Source organism: Macaca fascicularis, chromosome 8 (genome assembly GCF_037993035.2).
Source record: "Macaca fascicularis isolate 582-1 chromosome 8, T2T-MFA8v1.1".
NCBI lineage: Eukaryota > Metazoa > Chordata > Mammalia > Primates > Cercopithecidae > Macaca > Macaca fascicularis.
Window position 1 is genome coordinate 153,600,497 of NC_088382.1, and position 21,868 is coordinate 153,622,364.

General features: G+C 66.6%; 2 protein-coding genes across 40 annotated transcripts in view; both read right to left on the reverse strand.

Annotated features, from left to right (window-relative positions):
* Positions 1-21,868, reverse strand: part of PLEC (plectin) — a 61,669-nt gene that overhangs the window by 17,828 nt on the left and 21,973 nt on the right. For 4 of the 39 annotated variants that reach the window (XM_045399339.3, XM_065519821.2, XM_065519822.1 and 1 more), the window contains 13 exons: positions 5,279-5,340; positions 5,049-5,063; positions 4,798-4,887; positions 4,389-4,424; positions 3,807-3,884; positions 3,623-3,715; positions 2,494-2,660; positions 1,846-1,961; positions 1,659-1,765; positions 1,448-1,567; positions 1,273-1,368; positions 953-1,080; positions 636-729 (listed from right to left, as the gene is read on the reverse strand). In XM_045399339.3, the coding sequence (XP_045255274.2) occupies positions 636-729; positions 953-1,080; positions 1,273-1,368; positions 1,448-1,567; positions 1,659-1,765; positions 1,846-1,961; positions 2,494-2,660; positions 3,623-3,715; positions 3,807-3,884; positions 4,389-4,424; positions 4,798-4,887; positions 5,049-5,063; positions 5,279-5,340 (1,202 nt within the window). Of the gene's footprint in view, positions 1-635; positions 730-952; positions 1,081-1,272; positions 1,369-1,447; positions 1,568-1,658; positions 1,766-1,845; positions 1,962-2,493; positions 2,661-3,622; positions 3,716-3,806; positions 3,885-4,388; positions 4,425-4,797; positions 4,888-5,048; positions 5,064-5,278; positions 5,341-5,992; positions 6,257-9,006; positions 9,273-10,379; positions 10,647-11,250; positions 11,384-13,018; positions 13,110-16,828; positions 17,558-20,323; positions 20,433-21,868 lie in introns of those variants that run through there. The other 35 variants (XM_073999716.1, XM_065519843.2, XM_065519824.2 and 32 more) reach the window with 30 other exon arrangements.
* LOC135964870 (uncharacterized) lies at positions 17,503-19,600 on the reverse strand. The gene is made up of 2 exons (XM_065519940.1): positions 19,567-19,600; positions 17,503-18,989 (listed from the first exon to the last, which is right to left on the reverse strand). The coding sequence occupies exons 1-2, from the start codon at positions 19,598-19,600 to the stop codon at positions 17,827-17,829; spliced, it is 1,197 nt and encodes a 398-aa protein (XP_065376012.1). The 3' UTR covers positions 17,503-17,826.

A 21,868-nucleotide genomic window follows, 5' to 3' on the forward strand; every position in this document is an offset into this window, starting at 1 on the left:
GGGCCCCGGCCAAGACGGCCACCCTCACCCGCTTCCTCAGCCTCAGTGGGCCCTGCCCCCGTCCCCATCCTTCCCCTTCCCTCCCTGCCCACCTCACACATCTTCCTGCCGGCCTTCTGGGGGATTGGGACCAAGTCCAGAGTAATTCTGCCCAGTCCAAGAACCGATACCCCCATGACCATGTCCGTGGGGTCCTGGGCCTCATCCTCCATTACCCACCCCACGTAACTCCTCCTGTAACGCTGTGTGGCCCTGTCCTCCTGGGCAAGCAGCGTGGGTTGGGCCCTCTCCTCACCCCTCCCCTCACCCCTCCCCTCACCCCTCCCCTCACCCTCTCTTCACCCCGCCCCTAACGTAAACCGCTGTAGGGGAGGGGGCCTGATGGGGGCAAGGCAGCCACCCTGGGTTCTGCCCGGTGACCAGAAACCAACTCTGCCCAAAGCAGGCTGTGAGAGTTGGCTGCACTGTGAGAGTTGGCTGCAGAGGGAGGAGCTCAGGGGTGGACTCCCCACCGCATGCCCCGCCCCTGCCCCGCCCCAGGAGCCCAGGCAGACAGCCCCCCCTGGCTTTCCGGCTGCAGGGCGGGGCAGGCTCCTCTGGCCTCCCTCCCGTGCTGCCAGCCCCACACCCCTCACCGACTGCAGCAGGGTGTCGGCCTGGTTCAGCTGCTCCTCACACAGCCCCGCCTCCATCTGCAGCTTGGTCACGATGCGCTGAAGACACTCCAGCCTGCGGCAGAAGCACGGGGAAGGGGCTGCGTTGGCCGGGTCCGGCACAGCCCTGGGCACAGACTGTAGCTCGCCTCCTGCTCTGGCCTCCCTGCCTGTGGCCCACTGTCCTAAGGCCAGTGGGAGCTCGGGTTCCCCCGCTGGGGAAGGGCGGGCGGGGGTTTCCTCCCCAGGCAGTGACTCACCCTCGGGTGGTTCCCCTGCCACCACAGGGCCCCACCCACCTCTCAAACTCGCTGCGGAGCTGCTTCTCCCGCTCCAGGATGGCCACGTGCAGCTTGCCCCACTCTTTCTCCACGTCCAGCGGGTGGTAGCCAGGGGGCACCTTGAGCTGGCCTGCTTGCACCGCTCCCTGTGGACAGGGGCCAAGCTCAGGCCCTATATGCAGGGGGCAGGGGATGGGGCGCTGGGCCCTCAGACCCCAGCCCACCAGACCCGGGACAGCCCTGGTCCCAAAGGCAGGGCCAGGTCGGGCTCTGGAAGAGCCTCTAGGACACCACTGGTGGTCCAGGACACCACCCACCCCTCCAGTGGTCCCACTCACCTCCAGGGATTGGTAGATGCCCTTGGACCGGTTCTTGTCGGCCTCCTTGGCTGGAAGCTCCATCTCCTTAAACTTCAAGAACTGAGACCACAGGATCTGCCGGGGATGAGGGTGTCGGCAGCCATGCCCAGCCCTCAGGGCAGGCCCAGGACCCCACCCCACACGGCAGGCCCACCTCAATCTCCTCGAAGCTGGAGGGGAACCTGCGTTCCTCAAAGGCAGCGGTGTGGTGTCGTATCCACTGCAGCAGCAGCAGCACCAGCTCCCGGTACTCCTGCCAGCGCAGCTGCAGCTCCTGTGGGCAGGCACAGGCAGGCACGGATGGCTGTCAGGGGCCATCGGTGCATCCAGGCCTAAGCCCCCTGCCCTCCAGGCCCCCCACTCACGTTGGCCCTCACCCCATCCTGCACGTCTGGCACACGGGGCATGGCGTCATACAGCGACGAGACGTAGGTGATGATGGACTTCTCGTCAGGCTGAGGGACGTCCACATCTGCAGGGAAGGGCAGCTCAGCGGGGGCTCTGGGGCAGGCAGCAGGGGAAGGGGCAGGGAGGAGGGCCACGCAGACGTACCCTCAGGGTCCAGGAGCCGTGTCACTCCCAGGTCCCGCTCCGCCACAGAGAAAGCCTGGTCCAGGTTCTCCAGGTTGGTCTGCCGGTACACCTTGTTCATGTCGATGAGCATGGGCCTGGAACAAGCAGGTGGCTCGTCAGGTGGGTGGGACAAGACCAGCGGCCACACCACACAGGCGGGCACACAGGCTTGCTCCTCACACATCCCAGCAACCGTGGACCCCGCCCCACACTCACCCTGAAAGGTGCGCTGCCACACGGGCAGAGCTGAAAGCGCCCTGCCACCCCCATGCCCAGGAGCCCAGGGCACAGCACAGAGGACTGTGCAGAGCGGAGAGTGCCAGGCAGCTGAGGCTCCCTGCAGCCACCCTGCCCACCAGGCCCCTCCGGAGGCGTCCACAGCGGGCACATGCTCCTGGCTGTGAGGACCAGCAGCCTGCAGGCCCTCCAGCCTCGAGGAAGCGGTGGTGCTTCTGAAGGGCACCAGGGTAGGGCCGGGCCCTGAACTCCACCACCCTGAGGTGGCCAACTGGCACTCATCCCTGTTCCTCCTGCCCTCCTTCCTGCCCCGACGTGTCTGAAGTTGCCTAGCGGAGGCACTGTGGGGGTGCCCCCAGCCCCCAGCCCCCTGCCCCCGGGGCCAAGTACTTGTGACGGTGGATGATGGCGTTGAAGAGGCGGCCGTCTCTCCAGCTGGAGGTGAAGTTGTCACATCGCAGGCCCTGGTACCCTTCCACCATGCGCTGTGACCACAGCAGCAGCTTCTCCTTGGCCGTCATATCCTCCGACTGCCCGCTCACCTGGATGTCTGAGATCTGCCCACAGCGGATAGGAGGCCACAGCTCAGCCACAGCTGTCAGGCCTGCCCTGTGCCCACAGCCACATGCACAGGGGCAGGGGCAGCTCGGCACCCAGGGGAGTGTGTGGGGCCACCAAGCTAGCCAGGGCAGCACTGGGCCCCGGGGCCTTTCCCTGTTTGGAAGCTGCTGGGACTGGCCATGCCTCGGGGCCACAAGTCCAGCCACTCCAGCCGGTGGCATCTACCACCACACAGCTCAGAACCCCCAACCCTCACTGCCACCACACAGCAGGTGCCCACTCCCCTAACTGGGGAGGCTGGGCTGCACCCTGCACCTCCAGGGGCTGGGATGGAGCAGAGTGGAAGGACAGCGGGCATAAGAGGAGCCCATAAGTATACCCCTAAACCTGGCCCAGAACCCCCAGGCCTGGAAAAGGCTGGGGCTCAAGCTCCATCCCTGGTTTCGGGCTGGCAGGTGGGGCCTCTGGCAGCCTGGCTTTGCACTCAGTGGCACGCTCAGGCCAGGTTCTGCCCACCCACCCCTAGCTGCCTGTCGTTCTGCCAGCCTGTGTGACTCAGCTGCCGTGCCAGCACCAGGCTCTGCCTGCTCAGCTCTCAGATTTGTGGTTTCCTGTGCAGCCAGGACAAGCAGCGGGTGACTCAGCCTGCGATGCTGCAGAAGCTTGCCCAGGGCAGGCACCGGGGCCCACATTCCTCCATAGGGAGGCTCCAGGCCCTGCCCAGCCAGGGCCAGAGGGCATGGATAGGTGGCCTCAGAGAGAGGCCTGTACCCTCAGGCCACAGATCCAGTCCAGGGCTGTGGCTGGCAGGAAGGCACCCAGGCGCCACCATACCTATGGTGCCAGCCACCTCCCGGGCCACACCCAGCCAGAAAGTGGATCAGCCCGCCAGCCAAGGAGCCCAGGCTACTCCGCAAACTCCTGCAGGGGGTGGGGGTCCTGGAGGCAGCCGTTCTACCTGGAAGTGCAGAATGATTGTCCAGATGAGGCCAAGGGTCAGCTTGGGGTTGCCGTCGGCAATGTCATCGTTCCTGATATTCACCAGCTTCACCTGTGAGCGAGGGGCTCTCGGTCACGGCCCACAGGGCAGGGCTGGCTTGGTGAGGGGTTGGCTGGGCCCAGGGCCGGGTGGGCAGCCTTACCTGGCGGTGCCGGAGGTAGTCCAGGGCAATCTGGACGTTCTGCAGCTTGTGGAAACGCATTCTCCCCTTCTCCCGGGGCTGTGGGGGGGATCAGTCAGCACCCACAGTGCAGCTGCAGCTCCCAGGCCCCACCCTCAACACCCCCTAAGCACCGCAGCGACCGAGCCAAGGGTCTTCCCCGGGGGCAGCAGCCCCTCTCATCCCAGGTTCACCCTCCCCCGCAGGGAAAGGGAGGCCACCGGCCCAGGGGCCGGGCCAGGCCCACCAGGGCTCGGGAAGTCCAGCGATCCAGACTGAGGGAAGGAAGGAAGGGGTGGGAGGAGACAACAGCCAGGAAGCCTCATGTGGAGGGCAGTGGCACTAAGGGGGGTCCTCCTGCCCGGCGGCGGCAGCCACAGCAGCTGCTGGTGGGTCCCAGGCCAGCTCTGGGCAGCACGGTGGACAGGCAGCTTGACACCCAACCACCTGCCCGCCCAAGAGCCAGGCAGGGGTCGGCCGATGGGCCGCCAGCCCCCAGAAAGCTGGGCTCCATGGTCTTGGGGAGCTCCCGTGCCGCTGCGGCCAGCAGGCACAGCCACTCACCAGGCGTGAGCTCCTGCTTACGTCCCGCTCCCTCGGCTGCCCAGCCAGAGCAGGGCAAAGGGTAAAGGGCAGAGGTCAAGGTTCAGAGTCCAAGCAGCAGAGAAACCAAAGCAGAGCAGAGCGTGAGGTTACTGTGTCAGGGCCCCGATGTGGAGGGCAGCAAGGCCCAGAGCAGCCGAGGTCCGAGGGTTGCGGCCACTCCCAGGCCAGGCCCTCGGCTGTGATGCCCAGCAGCCTGGGCGGGAGGCACTGCCAGGGATGAGGCCAGGCTGCCCCCAGGGAGACGGCAGGAAGGGCTAAGCTGGATTCTCAGTAGAGTGGGCGGCCGAAGAGGCCCCAAGGAGGGAAGGCAGGCAGAGGTCTCCAGGTGGGGGCAGGCAGGGCCCGGAAGGGGCAGGGGCACACGTACCAGGCTGTCCCCCGAGAGGACCTCCAGCAGGGAGATGAGGTTGTGGCCATCTCGGAGGTCTTCATACAAGTCACTGATGTGCCTCTGGGCCTGTGGGGACAGCAGCAGCTGAGGTGGCCAGTCCCCCCGAGCCACCAACAGTCCCTGGGAGGCTGATCCACCGAGTGGGTGCCAGTACCAGAGGGAAGGAGGCGGGGGCTGAGTCCCCCAGGAGCCCATGGAACACACCCCTGCCCCGCGGAGGCACCTACCTCTGCCCTCCAGTGCTGCAAGGAGAGACCAGGAAAAACCAGAAGGAAGAGGAGGAAGAGAGAGACAGGAGCAGGCGTAGGGAAGAAAAAGGACAGAAAATAACAGGTTTCAGAGATGAAAGGTGAGTGCACAGGCAGCATGGGGACAGCCGTAGGCGGCGGGGGCCACCCTCCCTCGGTGGCTCCGGCAGCCTCGGCCCCTGTGACACGCACGAGCATGCACCACCAACCTTGATGAGGTGCTTGTTGACCCACTTGGTGAAGGTTTTCTTCTGCACACGATCCCGCTCATCTGGGGGAGACAAGACCAGTTTACCTGGGGCCTGGGAGAAGCCCCGGGGGCCCTCCGGTGACCACCATGCAGACACGGCAGCCTGGCTGGCCAGGTCCCGCCTGGGGAGCCCCAAAGCCTCCCTCAGATCACACAGAGACCCAGGCGCCCTCACCCACAGCCCAGCCAGGACAGCAGAGACCCAGGTGCCAGGGGCCCAGGCGCCGCCAGGTGCACCACCCCACCCGACTCTTCCCCCGAGGAAATGGGAGGGTCCTGGACCGCACCCTGAGCCCAGGGCACACATGTCCCGTCCTGCACACCCGCCGCCCCCTACAGACTGAGACCCAAGCAGGGGTGTGGCAGAGCCAGGGCCAGGGCCCGCTGGGGTGTTGGAAGGGAAGCTGTTGTGGTGCTGACAGAGCAGCAAACCTTCCCCAGAGTGCAGAGTTCCTCGCCCGTCCAGGCCTGACACCTGATGCTCAGAGGCCCCCATCGGCCTTGCGGGCTCCTGTTGGCCCACTCTGTGTTGAGTGGGGATGGCTGTCCCCCGACCCCCATCTCCGAGACCAGCCCCCCACCCGGTGCCAAGGCTTCCTGCCACAGGATGTGGGCCTTCCTCCCACAGGGGCCCGCCCTGCCTGGCGGAGGTGCCCAAGGGGAGCCCTGCTACCTTTCTTGCCCTCAGAGGCCCTGAGCACAGCCAGGTACAGGTTGTCCTCCGAGCTGGTTCTCTTTCGGCCCAGGCCCTGGGGCTCCGGCACGCGGAGCTGGTGCTGAGACATGCTGCCCCCACACCTTCGTCGCCCAGATGCTCAGCCTCAGCACAGTGCTCCGGGCAGCCCCGCGTGGCACACAGGCAGCTGAAGGCTGGCGGCCCCACGAGACGCTCACTGGGCACAGGAGCACAGGCTCAGCTCAGAGCCCCAGTCGATGTGGCCACTCCCTGCCTGCTGTACTCCCCGGCGAAGCAGGCCCGCCCCCGAAGCCCCACCCCGCCCAGGCCGCCAGGGAGGGGAGTGTCCCGGCGGGAAGGAGCAAGGAGCCCCCTCCCCCACAGACACGCCCTCGGCCCGCCAGAAACAGGAAACCGGGGTTTCCTCACCCATCCTGCCCAATGCAGTCCCCTAGGGGGACCTGGGGACACAGGGGGAGCTGGCACTTCACTGCACACCAGATGCTGCCAGGACCACAAAGGAACACAGGCCATCCCCACGGCCACCCAGAAGGACCCCCCAACAGACTGAAGGGCTCCCCCAGTGGGAGGGGCTGAGGCCACGCCTCTCTTTGGAGCTCCCTCCAGGCCCGGGCCAGGCCCTACTTCAGCCTCTGCCCACCCACTCTGCCGGGGAGGACTCGGGAAGCCGCTGACACGTGGCTAGGGGAGGGGGCCTGCTGCCCATCAGCTCTTGCAGCCCCCCAGTCACACTTCCTCACAGACCTGCATGAAGTGGGGAGCACACCCTACCCCATGGTGCCTGCCCTGCCCCAGGCCAGGCTACTGCTCCGGGGCCAGTGGGGTCCCACGGCAGGCCTAGCCCCTCCCAAGCTGCCCATCTGGCACATCCTGGAGCAGCGCCCACCTGCAGAGCCCACCCTGGCCCAGGAGGACACCTTAGGCCGGAGGCTCGTAGCTGAGGGCTGACTCACGGAGGCTGGGCCTCGTGGGGGGATGGAGCATCAGGAAGCCCCAGGAGGGGCCCTGCCAGTGAGTCAGGGATGGGGAGGGGGCCCAGGCCTGTGACTCATGGATGGGAAGCCACACCTGAGGCAGGACCTGGGCGACCCCAGGGTGGGGGGTGCTGTTTGCAGCTGGGTGGGGCCCAAGGGAAGCAGCCTCCTGCTGTAAAGGGCAAAGGGCAAAGGGCCTGCGCTGGTTGAGGCCTCTGGCTCCCTGGGGTCTGGGGCGGAGCTGCCTCTGGCCAGCTTCTGGGCCTGGCCAGCCCACCCGACCACCATAGGAAAGAATGCGCTGCCCCAACCACAAGAATGTTCCAGCCGTACATCAGGCAGACTCGGTCCAGCTGGGAGCTGCACTCAGCCCTCGGTTCTGGGAAGAGCTCACCCCACCCCATTCCTACTGCCCGTGAGGCCGTGAGGGGGTGCCAGAACCCCTCAGAGGTGAGGAAGCCCCCACCCCACGCCAAGGGGCACAGTCAGTCCCCAGGGCTCTGCCACGTCTTACACCCCGCCCCACAAAGACACCCCTTGGTCTCCACGCGTCGACTCTGAGCCTGGCGTGAGATTCGGGGTGACCCTCTTGCTCTGCCTGTCTGGCCCAGCAGCCTCCAGGACCTCAGGAGTCACAGAAGCCCCCAAACCAAAACCTGACCCCGTACTGGTCAGCGCCTCCGGTCGTGTGCCCGAGGGCACCCCGCACCTCACACCTCTGCCACCCGTCCCCGGGTGCAAAGCCTCTGGAAACACTGTTTGCCTCTTCAGAAGCCCGGGGCCCAGCAGCTCTCCTGAGGCCAAGCACCGCGCCTGCTGGGCGTGGGGCTCTGGGGTCCTGGCCGTGACCAGGTGGCTCCTGCCTGCGGGAACGCGGCTGCCACTCTGCTGAGGGGCACAGCGTGAGATCCCGGAACAGCCAGGGAGGTGGGCACAGGGAGTCCAGGACAGCTGGAAACCGGGAGCTGGGGCCAAGGTCCAGGACTCACGTGGGCCCCACCCTAGTCAGGCCCCTGTTCCAGCCTTCTCCCTGCCACTAACAGGCCTCCAAAGATGCCGCCCTGGGCCGGGCCAGGGACAGGAATGGGGCAGGGGCTCAGGGAAGGGAAGGGGCAGGGTGGGGAGAAGGGCTGGGGCAGGGCAGGGCTGGGGCTGGGTGTGCTGGGGGCTCAGTCAGGGGCCTCCACCTCCCAAGCCTGGCTCGAGTTCCCCTTCCCCACTTCCTGCCTCTGGGCACCTCTTTGCTCTGAGCTCTTCCCTCCTCATCACCTCCCCTCCCTCCCAGCCCAGCCTGCCCCTTTGATCCCTACCATGGATGCCCCATTCCTCCTATTCTGACCCTAAAACCAACCGCACCCCCTCCCCACTGCCCTACCCAGCCAAGCCACACCCACCCTCTACAGCTGCGGCTCAGCTGGCTCTCCCACCTGGGACGTACCCAGAACACCCCCAGCTCAGGTGCCTCTGCACACCTGCCTGGCACCTGTGCTGTCCAGGGCAGCTGACCCTCGGCCGCCAGCCCAGGGTCCCTCACGACAGGCACTGCCATGGCCCTCTGAGGAGTATCGCCCCCCGTTTTATAGGTGTGGATGCTATGGCTGAGGTCCCGCAGCTAGTGGAGACAGTCCTAGGACGGAAACCCCAAGACTGGGAGGGGAATCCCACTGGCCCAGGACTGCAGCAAGTCCACAGAAGGCCCGGAGCCCCGCCTTCAGCACCTCCTCCCTCCCCCGTGTCCTGGAAACCCGGGCCAAAGCCCAGGCTGACGTGAAGCAGCTGGGAGTACGCCAGCCCCGCCCCCTCCAGCCCCTTCTTTAGAGACAAACAAATGGGGGTAGGGGAACATCACCCCGCCTTCCTCCCCAGGTGTTTCCGGAGCTCAGGGGGCAAGGCTGCACCTGGCCAGGGCACCACCCCCATCCCAGGCCGGGCGGCGGTTCCCAGCAGAGACCAAGCCCCACTAGGTGAGGGCGACGGTGGCCCCTTCGGTGCCACCGGCCACGCCACCGCACCCACCTACGCAGCACAGCTGCCGGTAGAGGTAGCCCCTGCGGGCCCGCTCGCAGCCCCCGTCCAGCCAGCACGGCCGCTCCAGCAAGACCTCCCTTGGCGAGGCAAAGGCGCCCCCCGCCCCCGACATGCCGGTCGCGGCCTGAGCCCCGGTTCGACCCCCGGACAGTGCGGGGAGCTGGACCGCGGCTGCGCCTCTGCTTCCAGCCCACGCTGCGAGGGCGCCGGCTTGGCTCTCCACCTCTTCCACCTCCCCCCACAATCCGCCCACTGCGGGAGCGAGGCCCAGACCCAAAGAACCTGCCCTGGCGCACAGCCCCGCCCAGCGCAGCCAGGAAGCCGCGCCCCAACCCACGGGTTGGGCTGGGAGGCTGCCCCGGGACTGCCGCGGCATGGGAGGGGCCTCCCAGCAGGATGGCACAGTGGGGCCCAGGGAGGAAGGCAGGGCATGGGGCCAGGTGGTGGGCAGACAACGCTAGGGGCAGAACCGAGGGGCTGAACCACATCTGGGGAGTAGAGGCATCCTGTGAGCCAGGACCGTGGCCGAGGGGGACAATCGTGGGCCGAGATGGGGAGGGAGGGACAGTGTCTGGTTCCCGGCCAAAAACATGGATGGGGAAGAAGCCCTCAGCCCAAGTCCCATCCTGGCAGCTGAGTCCCGGGCAGCTCCGAGCGTCCCCAGCTCCACGCCTAGAAGCCCCATCTTGAGTCATCTCAAGTTCGGGGATCCAGCAGAGGAGCTGAGCCAGGCAGCGCCCTCACTGCAGGAGAGGTCCAGCCGGCCAGGTCCCCGATAGGCAGTCCCTCTGGCCAGAAGCCCATGCTTGAAGCTGCCCAATCCCCAGGGCCCCGCCCCAGGCTCCATTCACTCCAGCCCCACCCCATCCTGTGCTGGGCACAGCTGCTACCTGGGACCACAGCCCAGGAGCTGGTGACTTTGAGCAGGGAGGGCAGGGCACAGCCTGGCTGCCCCCACCCCCTGTGGGGCCTGAGGGCATGAGGGCACCTGCCTCACCTGTGTGCGGCTCCACCCCCTGCTCTGTGGGCAGGGAGCCACCTCTACCTCAGTGATGGCCGGACAGGCACCTGCCCCACTTGTCCCTGCCACGGCAGCTGCCACAGGCTCCTGCCCTGCCAGCCTCCCCTTCCACCCTCCTTCCCAGTACAGGCTGCAGGCTGAGGGCCGCCGCAGAGCCTGCCCCGCCCTGGGACTGCAGCAGGGTCAGGGTCTACACTGCAGGGTGGGGCGGGGGGCAACACTGCTTTCACTGACATGCAGCTTGGAAACAGGAAGAGGAGGGCACAGGGAATGAAGGGGCGGGAGGCAGGCGGCCCCTCTGCCCCGCCCCGAGTCCCTGGCAGCCACCAGCCGGGCTTACCTTGCTCGTCCTGTGCCCACCGATGTCCCCTGCGCCAGTGCCACACAGCGGCCAGGGTGACAACATGGCCCACAACCACCAGGGAGGGAAACAGGCTGCCTGAGGGCTCCATGGCCACCACACAGAACCTCCAGGGCTGCCCTTCCTGCACTGGGAACCGGCTGCTCCAGGCTAGACAGGCCCCCTCCCGGCATGCAGGGTGAGCGAGGGGGAGCGCCGGGACGGAGCCTGCCCTGCCTGCAGGACCGCCCCATACGCGGCGGCGGCAGCCCCGAGACAGCTCCCGCCCGCCTTCTCTCCTCCTCCCTCCGCCGGTCCAGCCCTCAGCACCTCCCCACCCTCGCTCCCCACCCGGCCGGCTCAGCTGTCCCTGCGCAGAGCTACTGACGCTCAAGGTTAGCTGGCCTTAACCCCTGCGTCCCCGTGGCCACACCCGCTGGGAGGAGGGGCCAGCCGCACGTATGGCCAAGCTGCAGCCCCCCAGCACTGCCCGCGGCCTCGGCACACACCCTCCCTCCCTCCCAGCCTCCCCCTGCTGTCCCCACCAGAAGAGGGGCCTGAGCAGCCCACGCCGCCTCCAAGGCTGCCCCCTGGGGAGAGCCGGCCGGCATGGAGGGATGCCAGAGCCTCCAACCCAAGCCTGCAGCTGATCCCACCGCACTCCCTCACCTTCACCCTCCTCACCAGCCCCAACGCCCCCAGAGTGAGACTGCAGATTGGGGTGAGGGGGTTTAGGTGAGGGCGCATGAGGCAGGCTGCGTGCAGGGCAAGGGACAGAGCCCCTGGCCTCCAGCCTCAGCCCCAGCCCTCTGGCTCCTGTCCCCAGCAAGGGGCCAGGATTTCACAAGGCTTTCAAGGGCTGCCCACCTACCGGGCACGATCTTCATCGGGGACGGTGGCAGGAGCCCACAGGGCAGACGGAGCGGGCCAGGGGTGTGGGAGGTCACAGGCCCCTCGGAGGAGGCACAAGCCACCAGCGGCAGCGTCGGGTGGGAGGAGGGCACGGCCGTGCCGCTGTCAGCAGCAGGTTGTGGGGGAGGGGAGCGGTGGGCAGGGACCCAGGGGATATAAATATCTGAGGAGGGCGCGCGAGGACCGTCACCACCCAGACTTAGAACATGACGTGCAGCGCGAGGGCACCCAGGCCCCGCTGCAGTCGGGTCTGGCTGGGAGATGCCACCCGACACCTCGGTCCCCCAGCTCCCACAGGGGGTTCTAATATAATACAGCAAGGCGCAGGGGGGCGCAGGCTCACGTCCCTGCAGGAGGGGGTGCAGTCCCCACCCACCTGCCCTGCCCACCCAGGGGGTACTCTTGGAAAGGCCACAAGGGCCAAGAGAAGAGGCTGCCCATTCTCCCAGAGGGCCCTGCGCAGGTCACTCAACGCAGCACCTGGCCCCACCGGTGGCCGGGACAGCCGCCCCAAGGTCACGCACGGGCCAGATACCCAGGCAGCCCAAAATCAGGGCTCAGGCCACCCAGGCCAGCGCCTGCCCCACAGCACAACCTCTCCTGGGGTCCCAGGAATCTGGGATGGAGACGCCTCTCCTGGGCCACAGCAGAAGACTGGCCTGGCTCCACCCAGGAGCCCCAAAGTCCTGCTCTGTGGAAGGCCTGGGTCAGGGGGCCTGGCCACAGGCAGGCCCATAGTATATCCTATGCAGATCAGATCCCAGTGCAGCCGGGGAAACAGGATGTGGGGCATGCACAGTCCCGCTCCTCTCCCTGGAACCCCCGTCTGCTGGGCACACCCCTCAGGCCCAGCAGAATGCACGTTGATGGTCTACCCCATCCCACAGCGTCGCTCCTGGCACCACATGGAACTCTCAGCAAAACCCGTGAAGTCCTATACCAGGAATGCGTCATACAGACCAGGAGCCTGAGACGCCGCCCGCCGTCCTGCACGCTGCCATCTGAGCCCAGGTGGCCTCCACCGTAGTCACTTCAGCCCACAGCAAGGCACAGTGAACCAGCCTGGCCCCGGGCCACTAGGCAGGACACCCCGGTCCATGCTGGGAAGCCCAGGGACAAGAGGGCCGGGCCCACCCCAGCCTCCTGCTCTCCAGCCCCACACCTCAAAAACGTGTGGCGGAGGGAAATGCCTGCAGTGGCCCGCTCTGGGTGGCCAGGGGTTGGGCGGGCCCCGACAGCCCTGAGGGTCAGGGATACCCGCTGCCCCAAAGGCATGCCAGAGACGGCCCAACTCCCAGCTGAGCCCAGGCCGGCATCTGGCCAGCAGTAGGCAGGGGCCGACAGGCTGGACGTTTCAGCCCACTCCCCGTCACAGGCTGGGGAAGCCCCAGAGGAGCCTGACTCAACAGCCTGGGTGAGAACCAGCTCCTGGAGGCAGGAGTGCCCCAGGCTGGCAGCGGGCAGTTCTTCTACCATTCCACAGAGGCCCGGCCGGGCCTGTGCTTCCGGGACACACATCACACACACCCCTGGGGCAGCTCCAAGCGGGGGCCGTGCCTATCCCTGCATCCCAGATTCTGGCGTCTGGCGGCACAGAACTGTGGGCAACAGGGAGACAGGTCTGCCAGGGGCGGCCCCGGCCCCCTTGTGGCCCTGCATAGCCGGAGGCCTTGGTCCCTGGCTCCCCATCCTCTGCCTCCCACAGCCCCCAGCTCTGCCTGCCCTACCTTGGCCCAGCTGAATCAGCTCCTCCATGCTGTACCTGTCCATGGCTGCCGCACAGGCCAGGCTGCTCCGAGAGCCGGCAGGGAGGAAGGCGAGGCAGGAAGGAGGGAAGGGGTGGGAGGCAGAGGGAGGGCCCACTCATGCCCTGGTAGCAGCAGCTCCTCCTCGCAGCCACCCCTTAGTCAGTGAGTGGAGCTGAAGCCCGGCAGACTGACGGGTCAGACCAGCCCGGCAGACCTGCCTGGGGGTGCGGGGACTGGCCTGCCTGCGATCCCGGAGAGCCCTCTGGCCCCAGCCCATGGGTATTCCCTGCTGTTCCTGCCCCGCCCAGCAGACCCCACCCTATAGCCTCCCCTCCCCGCTGCAGGCCCCACCAGCCCAGCCCTGCCCTCCCACCCTCCTACCCACATTCCAGGCATCCATGTGCCCAGTGGTATTTCATGAGCCAGGCGGGAGCAGAGCCCCAAACTGCCCACCCCATCCCACTCCTTGAGACTCACGTTCCTCAGCCCCAAAGGTGGTCTCTTCCTCCACCTGAGTCCTCCCCAACCAGCACAGCCCCAGGCATCGTGTCCAGGGGTGATGGTGACACCTGCCTCCCCTCTCCATACCTCTCCACCCAGATGCTCGCTGACCAGTGAAGTGCAAATCAAAGCCCACCATAACTCCCCTTAGAAGCCTGCGGGCGATCTACAGAAATCCTGTAAACAGGCGACTCGGCAAAGCCAGTGATCCCTGTGGAGAGCTGGCTGGGCCACAGTCCACCTCCACCCGGGCACCCTGTGGCCATGAAGAAGGGCAAGGCAGCCAGGCCACTTCCAGGCGCCCTCCTTGACGCAGGGCCACAGAGGGTCAAGGAGGGAGGTTGGAGGCACAGGCGTGTCCTCCGTGTACAGCGGAAGTGGTGGCGGCTGCCCGGCCCCTGCCCTTTGCTGTGAGAAGCAGCTCTAGGTGCTGTGTGTGGACAGTGCTCGCCATGGTGGTGGCTGCCTGGCCCCTGCCCGTTGCTGGTGCATGGACAGCGCTCAGCTGGCATCTCCTCCACACAATCCTCGGTTCCTTCAGAATTTTGAGCCAGGCAAAGCATCGCTATTTGCAAGGTAAATTAGGACTGGGTGGTAGCTGTAATCTCAGCACTTTGGGAGGCTGAGGCGGGCGGATCACCTGAGGTCAGGAGTTCGAGACTAGCCTGGCCAACATGGCGAAAACCCGTCTCTACTAAAAAAAATAAAACAAAACTTAGCCGGGCGTGGTGGCTCACGCCTGTAATCCCAGCTACTCAGGAGGCTGAGACATGAGAATCGCTTCAACCCGGGAGGCAGAGGTTGCAGTGAGCCAAGATTGCGCTACTGCGCTCCAGCCTGGGCAACAGAGTAGGACTCCATCTCAAAACAATAAATAAAATAAAAATGAAATGTACATGAAACTCACATATAAAAACACACTCCTACAGCTTCCCACCACACCAAGCAACTGAAACTCTCTGCCACAGGCCCAGGGCCTTCCCATGAGTCCCTCCGGCCTTCCGGCCTCCCTCTGTCCCTCTCTCCAGGCTGCTCCTGGCAGGGCAGGCACCTCCTCAGAGCCCTCCCTGATTGCTTCTGAAGCCACCTCCCCATCACTCTCTCCTCACCCAGTTCACCCCACACATCTGGAGCCCCGAGGGGCAGGGGCTCCGTCTGGGTCTGGCCCTGGCCTGTGCATGGCTATGCAAGCAGGTGGGCAGATGGCTTCCCACACAGATGTGCTGCCAGCAGGCCCCGAGGGGCCACACCCAGGGATAAGCAGACCACCAGGGCACAGGGAGGGCAGGGGCCTCACCTCAGGGGTATAGCTGGCGCTCCCTAGCCAGGGCTGGATGGAGAGGGGCAGCCCATCCAACAGGGCCATCGTGGACCTGCACAGTTGGCCCACGAGCTCTGACCTTGCCCTTCTGCCGACCCACGGAGCGGCTGTGCGGTGGGGAAGGGCAGGGTAGCTCACTGCTTGATCACTTAAAAAAACCCCGAGAAGTCCATGGTCTCAGGTATCATCAGAACTGCCACGGGCTGTATGCAGGGCCATCATGACCGCTGCCACTGCCTGAGGCCCAGCCCTGGCCCTCTGCCACACTCCACATCCGAGCCTCCTCCTTCCCATCCCCAAGCTCAGCCCATGAGGTCCAGGGGAGAGAGGGGTCTGAGCCTGCTGGCCCTGACTCATCCGGAGCTGTGGCTCGCTTCCTGTTGGAAACTCTGAGCTGCCGCTGGCGGCTGTGGCTTCAGGGGGACTGAGTCACCTCCATCGGGGAGGGGTGCCCTCCACTCTGCCTGCTGCAGCCACACCCAGCACCCCTCCTCCTTGGCCCTGCCGCCAGCTGCCTGCCCTGCAGGCCCAGCCTAGCCACGGACAAGGAAGGAGAAAAAAGAGGGGAGGGGCTCCCAGTCACCACACCCAGGAGTTGAGCATGAGGAGGCTGGGCTGCCAAATGACCAGGGAGTGGGTGGGCAGGGGTGCCGGGTGGGAGAGGCCAGCAGGAAGGCCACATGGGCTGGGTCTTTGTCTCATGCCTCCTGTCGGAGACATGTCGTCCATTTAGCGAGGAGCTAGAGAGGCCGCACAACCTGTCCGAGGCCTCAGAGACAGCCAGGAGGGGAGCCCAGCCTCCACCCCACAGCCTCACTGATCCTCCCAGATGGGCCCAAGGCAAGCCCCTAACAAGTCCAACTCACCCCAGGCCAGCCAGCACCAGGGCTCCGCCCAGCCCCCCATACAGGGAGCTGTGCCCCAAACTTGGGCCTCCCCTGGGCCCCCTCCCCGACACCCCTGGCAAACTCCTGGCCACCCTGAGAGCCCCACTCTAGGCCCCCTTCTTCAGCCTGAGACAGCAAGCTGCTCCCCAGGTGCCAGGCCCAAAGAGGGAGGTGGGGCCAGGCTGGCCTCAAGCTGGGGGATCGGGCCATCCTGAGCCACCATGGAGGGCAGAGTGCTCCACTGCGTGTGTGAGCCTTGGGCTGCAGGGGACACATCTGCCCACCTGGGTCCTGCTGGTACAGGTGCTTGTGGACAGAGGGAGGCCACAGAGAAGGGGCAGAGCAAAGGGTCTCTGGAAGCCTCTGGGACGACAGGACCCGTCCTGTCCTGTGGGACCTGGTTCATACCAGGAAGGGCCTATCTAGGCCCCAGGCTGGGCCAGCACACACCACACCCCAGCCCCGCGGCCTCTGCTGTGCCGGAGGAGCCTCCTGCCTGGACCCTGCGCTTCTCCCCATCCCACCCAGAGCCATCCCCAGCCACCACCAAGCCCAAGCTGGCCAAGCACTCAGTTACTGGTCACACTGGGCACTCTGTGCAACACCAAGCCTGACCCATCAACCACTGTGGCAGGGTAGGCAGCCGGGCCACGTGCTGGAGGAGGGCCACACCCAACCAGCGCCAGCACCTCCTCGCACACCCCCACCTCGGTGCCAAGGAGCCTCGGGGCAGACAGGTCACTGGGACAGCAGAGGCGGCGTAGGGGGTGAAGGCAAAGGCAGTGTTGGAGAGAGGGGAGGGGGCGCCCCAGGGTGTGCCTGGGGAGGCACTGGCATCAGCCACAGGCTCCTCCTTGGCCTACACACCCCAAGGTCCCCAGCCAGCCGAGGAGGAGGGGCCATGTGGGTCCATCAGCAAGCACACCCCCGCCTCGGGCGGGGGGGCCACCTGCTGGTGTGAGCAACGCTCCACAAGCCGGCCGACCACTGCAACCACTCCAGCCCAGGCCCAGGCCCAAGACCCGACAAACCAGACCCCCACTTTCCACCCCTCATGATTGGGGTCAGGGTGCAGCTGACCTGTGGCTGGGGCAGACTCCGGGCCTGGCCTGGCCAGGGTCCCCTGGGTGGTAGCAGGCACCACAGGGGTCTCAGGTGACACCTCCTCAAGCTCCTTCCGACGGTAGACCCGCTGCTCCTCCACCGGCAGTGGCCCCCGCTTGGGTGGGGAGCCCAGGGGACCCTGCACAGCCTGCACGTGGGGGGTGCGGCGTGCGGGCATCACCATGGCGACGGGGCGGCGCACGCGCTGCAGAGAGGCGGGCACGATCTCCGGTGGCAGGTGCAGGTACTGGCGGAGGTGGGCAATGCCTTCATTGGTGAGGTACCAGTAAAAGTGGCACCAAGCAAAGGTCTCACGGACCAGGCCCCGTGCCCGCAGGGACGCCATGGCACGCATGACCTGCAGGTTGGTGACGCCGGGCACATGGGGGTGCCAGCTGCGGGGCCGCCGGTCCTTCTTGGCCACCATCACACCCTCGCGGAAGAGAACCTCATAGATGGCCCGCAGCTGGTCCCGTGGCATGAGCATGCCGGCCACCATGGCTGCTGGAGCCGGGCAGGCAGCGCAGGGGCGAAGGCAGCAGGCAGGGCACCACGAAAAGGCCCGGGGCACCGAGAGAGGCTCTCGCGCTACAGGGTGTGACAGCGGGCAGCGGCAGGGCAGGCAGGCAGGCAGGCTGGGGTGCTGAGCGTGAGGGCGCGGGCTCCCGGCTGTGTGGCTCGCGGCGCCTGGCTCCGTGCAATCCCGGCGGCACTGCCGGCTGCCCGCCCTCCTCCAGGATGCCGGGCCGGCCCCCTCTGACTCAGCAGCACGGGCGGCCCCTCCCACCCACAGCCGACGGGGCCCTTGTAGAGTAGGGGGCACCTCAAGAGGCAGCGGCCATCCCCACAGCTGCCCCTTTCCCCCCACCAGGCCCCGCGGCTCCAACGTCAGAAATGACATCAGTTTCTAAACACATCCTTCAAGGTCCCTAAGACTGTGCTGGGGCGAGTGGGGGCGGATACAGACCAACAGTCTAAAGAAGAGGGTGGCAGGGCAGGCAGGGGGGCTGAGGGCAGGAGGGGTCCTCGGCAGGGATGTGGGTCTGGTGTCCCGGCTTCACAAGGATCTGAAGGGGGGTGCTGGGCTGCCAGGCCTGGAGGGACGTGAGGCTTGAGCAGAGAGGACTAGGGCCTGGGGAAGAAGCTGGGGTCTTGAGGGAGGAAGTCTGAGGGGAGCGGCTGGGGGCAGCTGCCACAGCACAAGGATGGGCGGGCTGCAGGAGCCGCTGCTGCTGTCCATCAGGCAGGCAAACGGACAGAGCCCCCACCTCCACACACCAGGCTTGGAGGCGGTGGCCACCCAAGTTAACACTTCCCACTCCAGGCCAGATTAGGGGTGGCCTCTCCAAGCCCACAGCCCTGTGAGCAGAGCACCGGCTATGGGGCTCAGAGGGGCCTCTATTCACCCCCGCCTCCAACCCAGCTGTTGGAGGCCAGAGACTCCCAGATGCTGCCACAGAGAAAGTCACCGAGTCCCTACGGCCCACAGATGCCCACCCTGGGCAGCCCAAGTGCCCGTCTGTGGGCCAGATGGATGGCTGCAGGGTGGAAGAATGCCAGGCCAGAAGACGGCCAGGGCCCAAGGGAAGGGAAGAGGAAACTGCCCTGTGAGGCCCTGCAGGCCTGGCCCAGCCACACCCATCATGCCCCCACCCCCTGCTGCCGCGGGCACTGAGGGTCCAGGCATGGGCACCACACCCAACACTCCCACCATCCCACGCTGTACTCCATGAACCCCCACCGGACCGCTGCTCGCCCTGAGCGGACACACCCCTTCCCACCAAGCACAGCAAACCCGGGAACTGATTATAAATAGGGCAGTGGGGGGGAGGGAGGGAGAGGGGGGATCCCGAGGTGGGAGGCGCTGGCCAGCAACCGGCAGGCGGCCAACAAGCAGCTTGTGGGGGCGGGTTTATGGGGCCGTCTCCATGGCGCCAGGTGCAGGCTCCAAACACAGACACACACGCGGACACACACGCGCACACACACGCACGCGCACGCCTGCGTGCACAGAGATGTGGTGGCGGGGAAACTCTGAAGGCACAGCCGCTGTTCCCACAGCCCTCCGGCAGGGCCAGCTCGTTGCGGCATGGCCCTCCCTCCCTCTGAAGCCAGCCCCAGGCAGGAAAAGGCCAGCCTCAGAAGGTGAGGCTCAAGGAGGATGTAGGGACCACAGAGGCCACGCCCCTCGGACCACCAGCACCTGCGGACCCTCCACCCACCAGGGCTGTGGCTTTGGGAACACCACCAGCTGGGTCCAAGCCTGCCCAGCCCAGTGCCCAAAGCAGTCCCTACCCTTTTGGCCAGTCCCTCAGCGCCCCCCACACACTGACCTCCTGCACTCCCGGCAGCCCCACCGCATCTTCCTGGCATGATTCCCTAACCTAATCCCCACCAAATCTCCAAGAGCCCCACCAAATTAACGCACGATACCCACACTGTCCCAAAATGACCCCAAGGCTCCTTAAAAGCACGTGGACCTAGGTTCTCTCCTACACAGGCCTGCAGGGGAGCCGGGTCTGACCCCCACTGAGCCGCCACCAGACCAGCCCGCCTCCCCCGAGCCAGCTCGGGGCAGGAGAGGGCAGTAGCTTCCTCCAGCAGAGAGAGGGGGCGGGGCTCGGTGGGAATCCCCTCCCTCCCACCAGCTAGGGGCCTGCAGGCGGGAAGGGAAGCCGCAGGGAGGAGCCCGGAGCAGAATGTTCCCGGCCCACCCTGCCAGCTCCGCACACGCCCCCCCTGCGGCATGCGCCACCCCCACCCGCCTTGCAGCACACACCTCCTGCAGCACACACCCCCCGAAGCACACACCCCCCTGCGCCAGGGTCCAGGCGTCCCCCCGACCCCCGGGCGGAAGCTACTGCCCCCCGCCCCCACCCTGTGGGAACCGAAGCGGTAGCTGATTCAGCACGGGGAGGGCCAGGGTGTACGACTGGGCGGCCCCTCTCCCCCCACTCCAGGCCCCTTCAGGTTTCCAGAGCAACCAGTCAGGGCTCCTGGGCAGCCCCCAGCCCCCCCACCCCACCCCAAGACAAAGAGCTGCAGTGTGGACTTGCTCAGGGCCAGCCGGCCCGGCGCCTCTTCACAGTGGTCCCCACAGCCCTGCCCTGCCCCTTGGACGCCAGGTTGTGGGCGGCAAACTCGGGCGGGGTGGAAGAGGCTGACCCTGCTGTGAAGGCTGAGCTCCCACCGGTTCCCTGTCCCCGCCCCGCCGCCGCCGCCGCTGCAGCAGCCACCCCGCCCCCGACGCTCCTGCAGGGCTGCGGAGCCGCGGGAGCCAGCCCAGTAGGACCCCGAATCAGGTGGAGCCCGGAGGGACAGGGTCTGGGGTCTCCTGCGGCTCCGGCTCAGCGACCCACAGTGTCGCCCCAGGGATGGCAGACCCTGCCCGCCACCCTGCGTGGGCTGCACCAGCCAGAGGTCACTGTGTGGTCCGCGCCCCCCGGCTCGGGCCTGGCCCCGGGACCGCACCTTTGAGGGAGCTGATCTCGTGCTGAATGGCTCGCGAGGGGTCCATGTCTGCGCCGGGGCTGAGGGCGGCTGTGCCACCGCCAAGCAGAGTCCAGCCCCGCACCGCACTGCCCAGGCCAGCGCCGCAGCCGGGGGAGGAGCCCGGAGGTCTGGGGCAGGGCCTGCCGGCCAGGGGCGGGGCTTCAGCTGATCAATGCGCCGGACAGGGCCGCCCTGGGCGCATGCTCCCGGCCGGCCGCACCGCGCACCCCTCCCTCCCAGCCCGCAGTTCTGGGACACAAGACCCTGCTAACCCCAGCCAGACTGCCAGGTCACCAGGCCGGATCCAGGAGCGCTCGGACGGCCCCGGCCCATCCCACAGCCCCCCGCGTCCACTGCAACGAGCCATGCTTAGAACTGCCTGTGGGACACAGGTGGGAGGGCCTCGAAGCCGCCACCCATGCCCTGCAGGAGATACCCACCCATCCAGATCTCCCAGTGACCTCCTCAGCCGGCCCAACTCCAGGGCCTGGGCTGGCAGGCTGCTGAGATCAAGCCCCCAGACCCTGGGCGGCCACCTCCCACCTCCTCAGCCCCAGCAGTGTGCCCCTTCCCCGGGCCGTCTCACCTCTGTGCAGCCCTGGGTCAGGCACCTCCTACACTGGCTCCCAAGATGACAGGTCCGACCTGCACCCTGGCCTCTGCCTCTCCCAGCCAGCCTCAGGATGCCCCACAGGTCCTCCTGGCTGCGCCCCCCACCCCCCAAGTCTGCCCACTCACCAGCATCTCCACTCCTGTGAGGATGACACTGTGGCTCCATCCCACACCCACCCTGCCACGACCACCAGGGACCCTCCACAGCTGCTCAGATCCAGCCACCCCTATGGTTAATTGGGTCAGCCTCCTCAGCCAGCAGGAGTAGCTGTGTGTCACTACCCAGGCCTAGGGGAGCAGGTTGCACTGGCAGGGTGAGGTCAGCTCTGCCTCACTGCGCTGCAGGGAGGCACGGAGGAATGCCTGGGCCCTGCCCACACCAGGGCACCCCTTCAACACTGGCCCCAGGACTGTGCTCCACCCTAGTCCATGCTGGTAGTGTGGGGTAGGATGGCCTCCACAAGATAGAAGTGACCAGCCTGCCTGTCTCCAGCCAGGCCTTTCCTCTGCCTTCACCCACAAGTCCCTCCCGTCCTGCAAACAGACCCACTGTGCGCCAGGTTGGGGCTGGCGTGGAGGATGTGACCATGACCCGGGAGCGAGGCTGGCAGCTCCCAGGGGTACAAGCTAACAGGCAAAGGGCCAGAAGCCCCAGCCGCACTGCAGACCCAGCAGTTCTGGGGTCTCTCGTCCCCCCACCCATCCCTGCCCTCCCTGGGACTCAGCCAGTTGGGGCGTGGGGAGTCTCAGGAAACACCAGTTCCAAACTTAGGGGAAATGGTGAAGTGAAGAATTAAAACAGAATTCCAGGCCGGTCACGGGGGCTCATACCTGGAATCCCAGCACTTTGGGAGACCGAGGCAGGTGGATTGCTTAAGGTCAGGAGTTTGAGACCAGTCTGGCCAACATAGC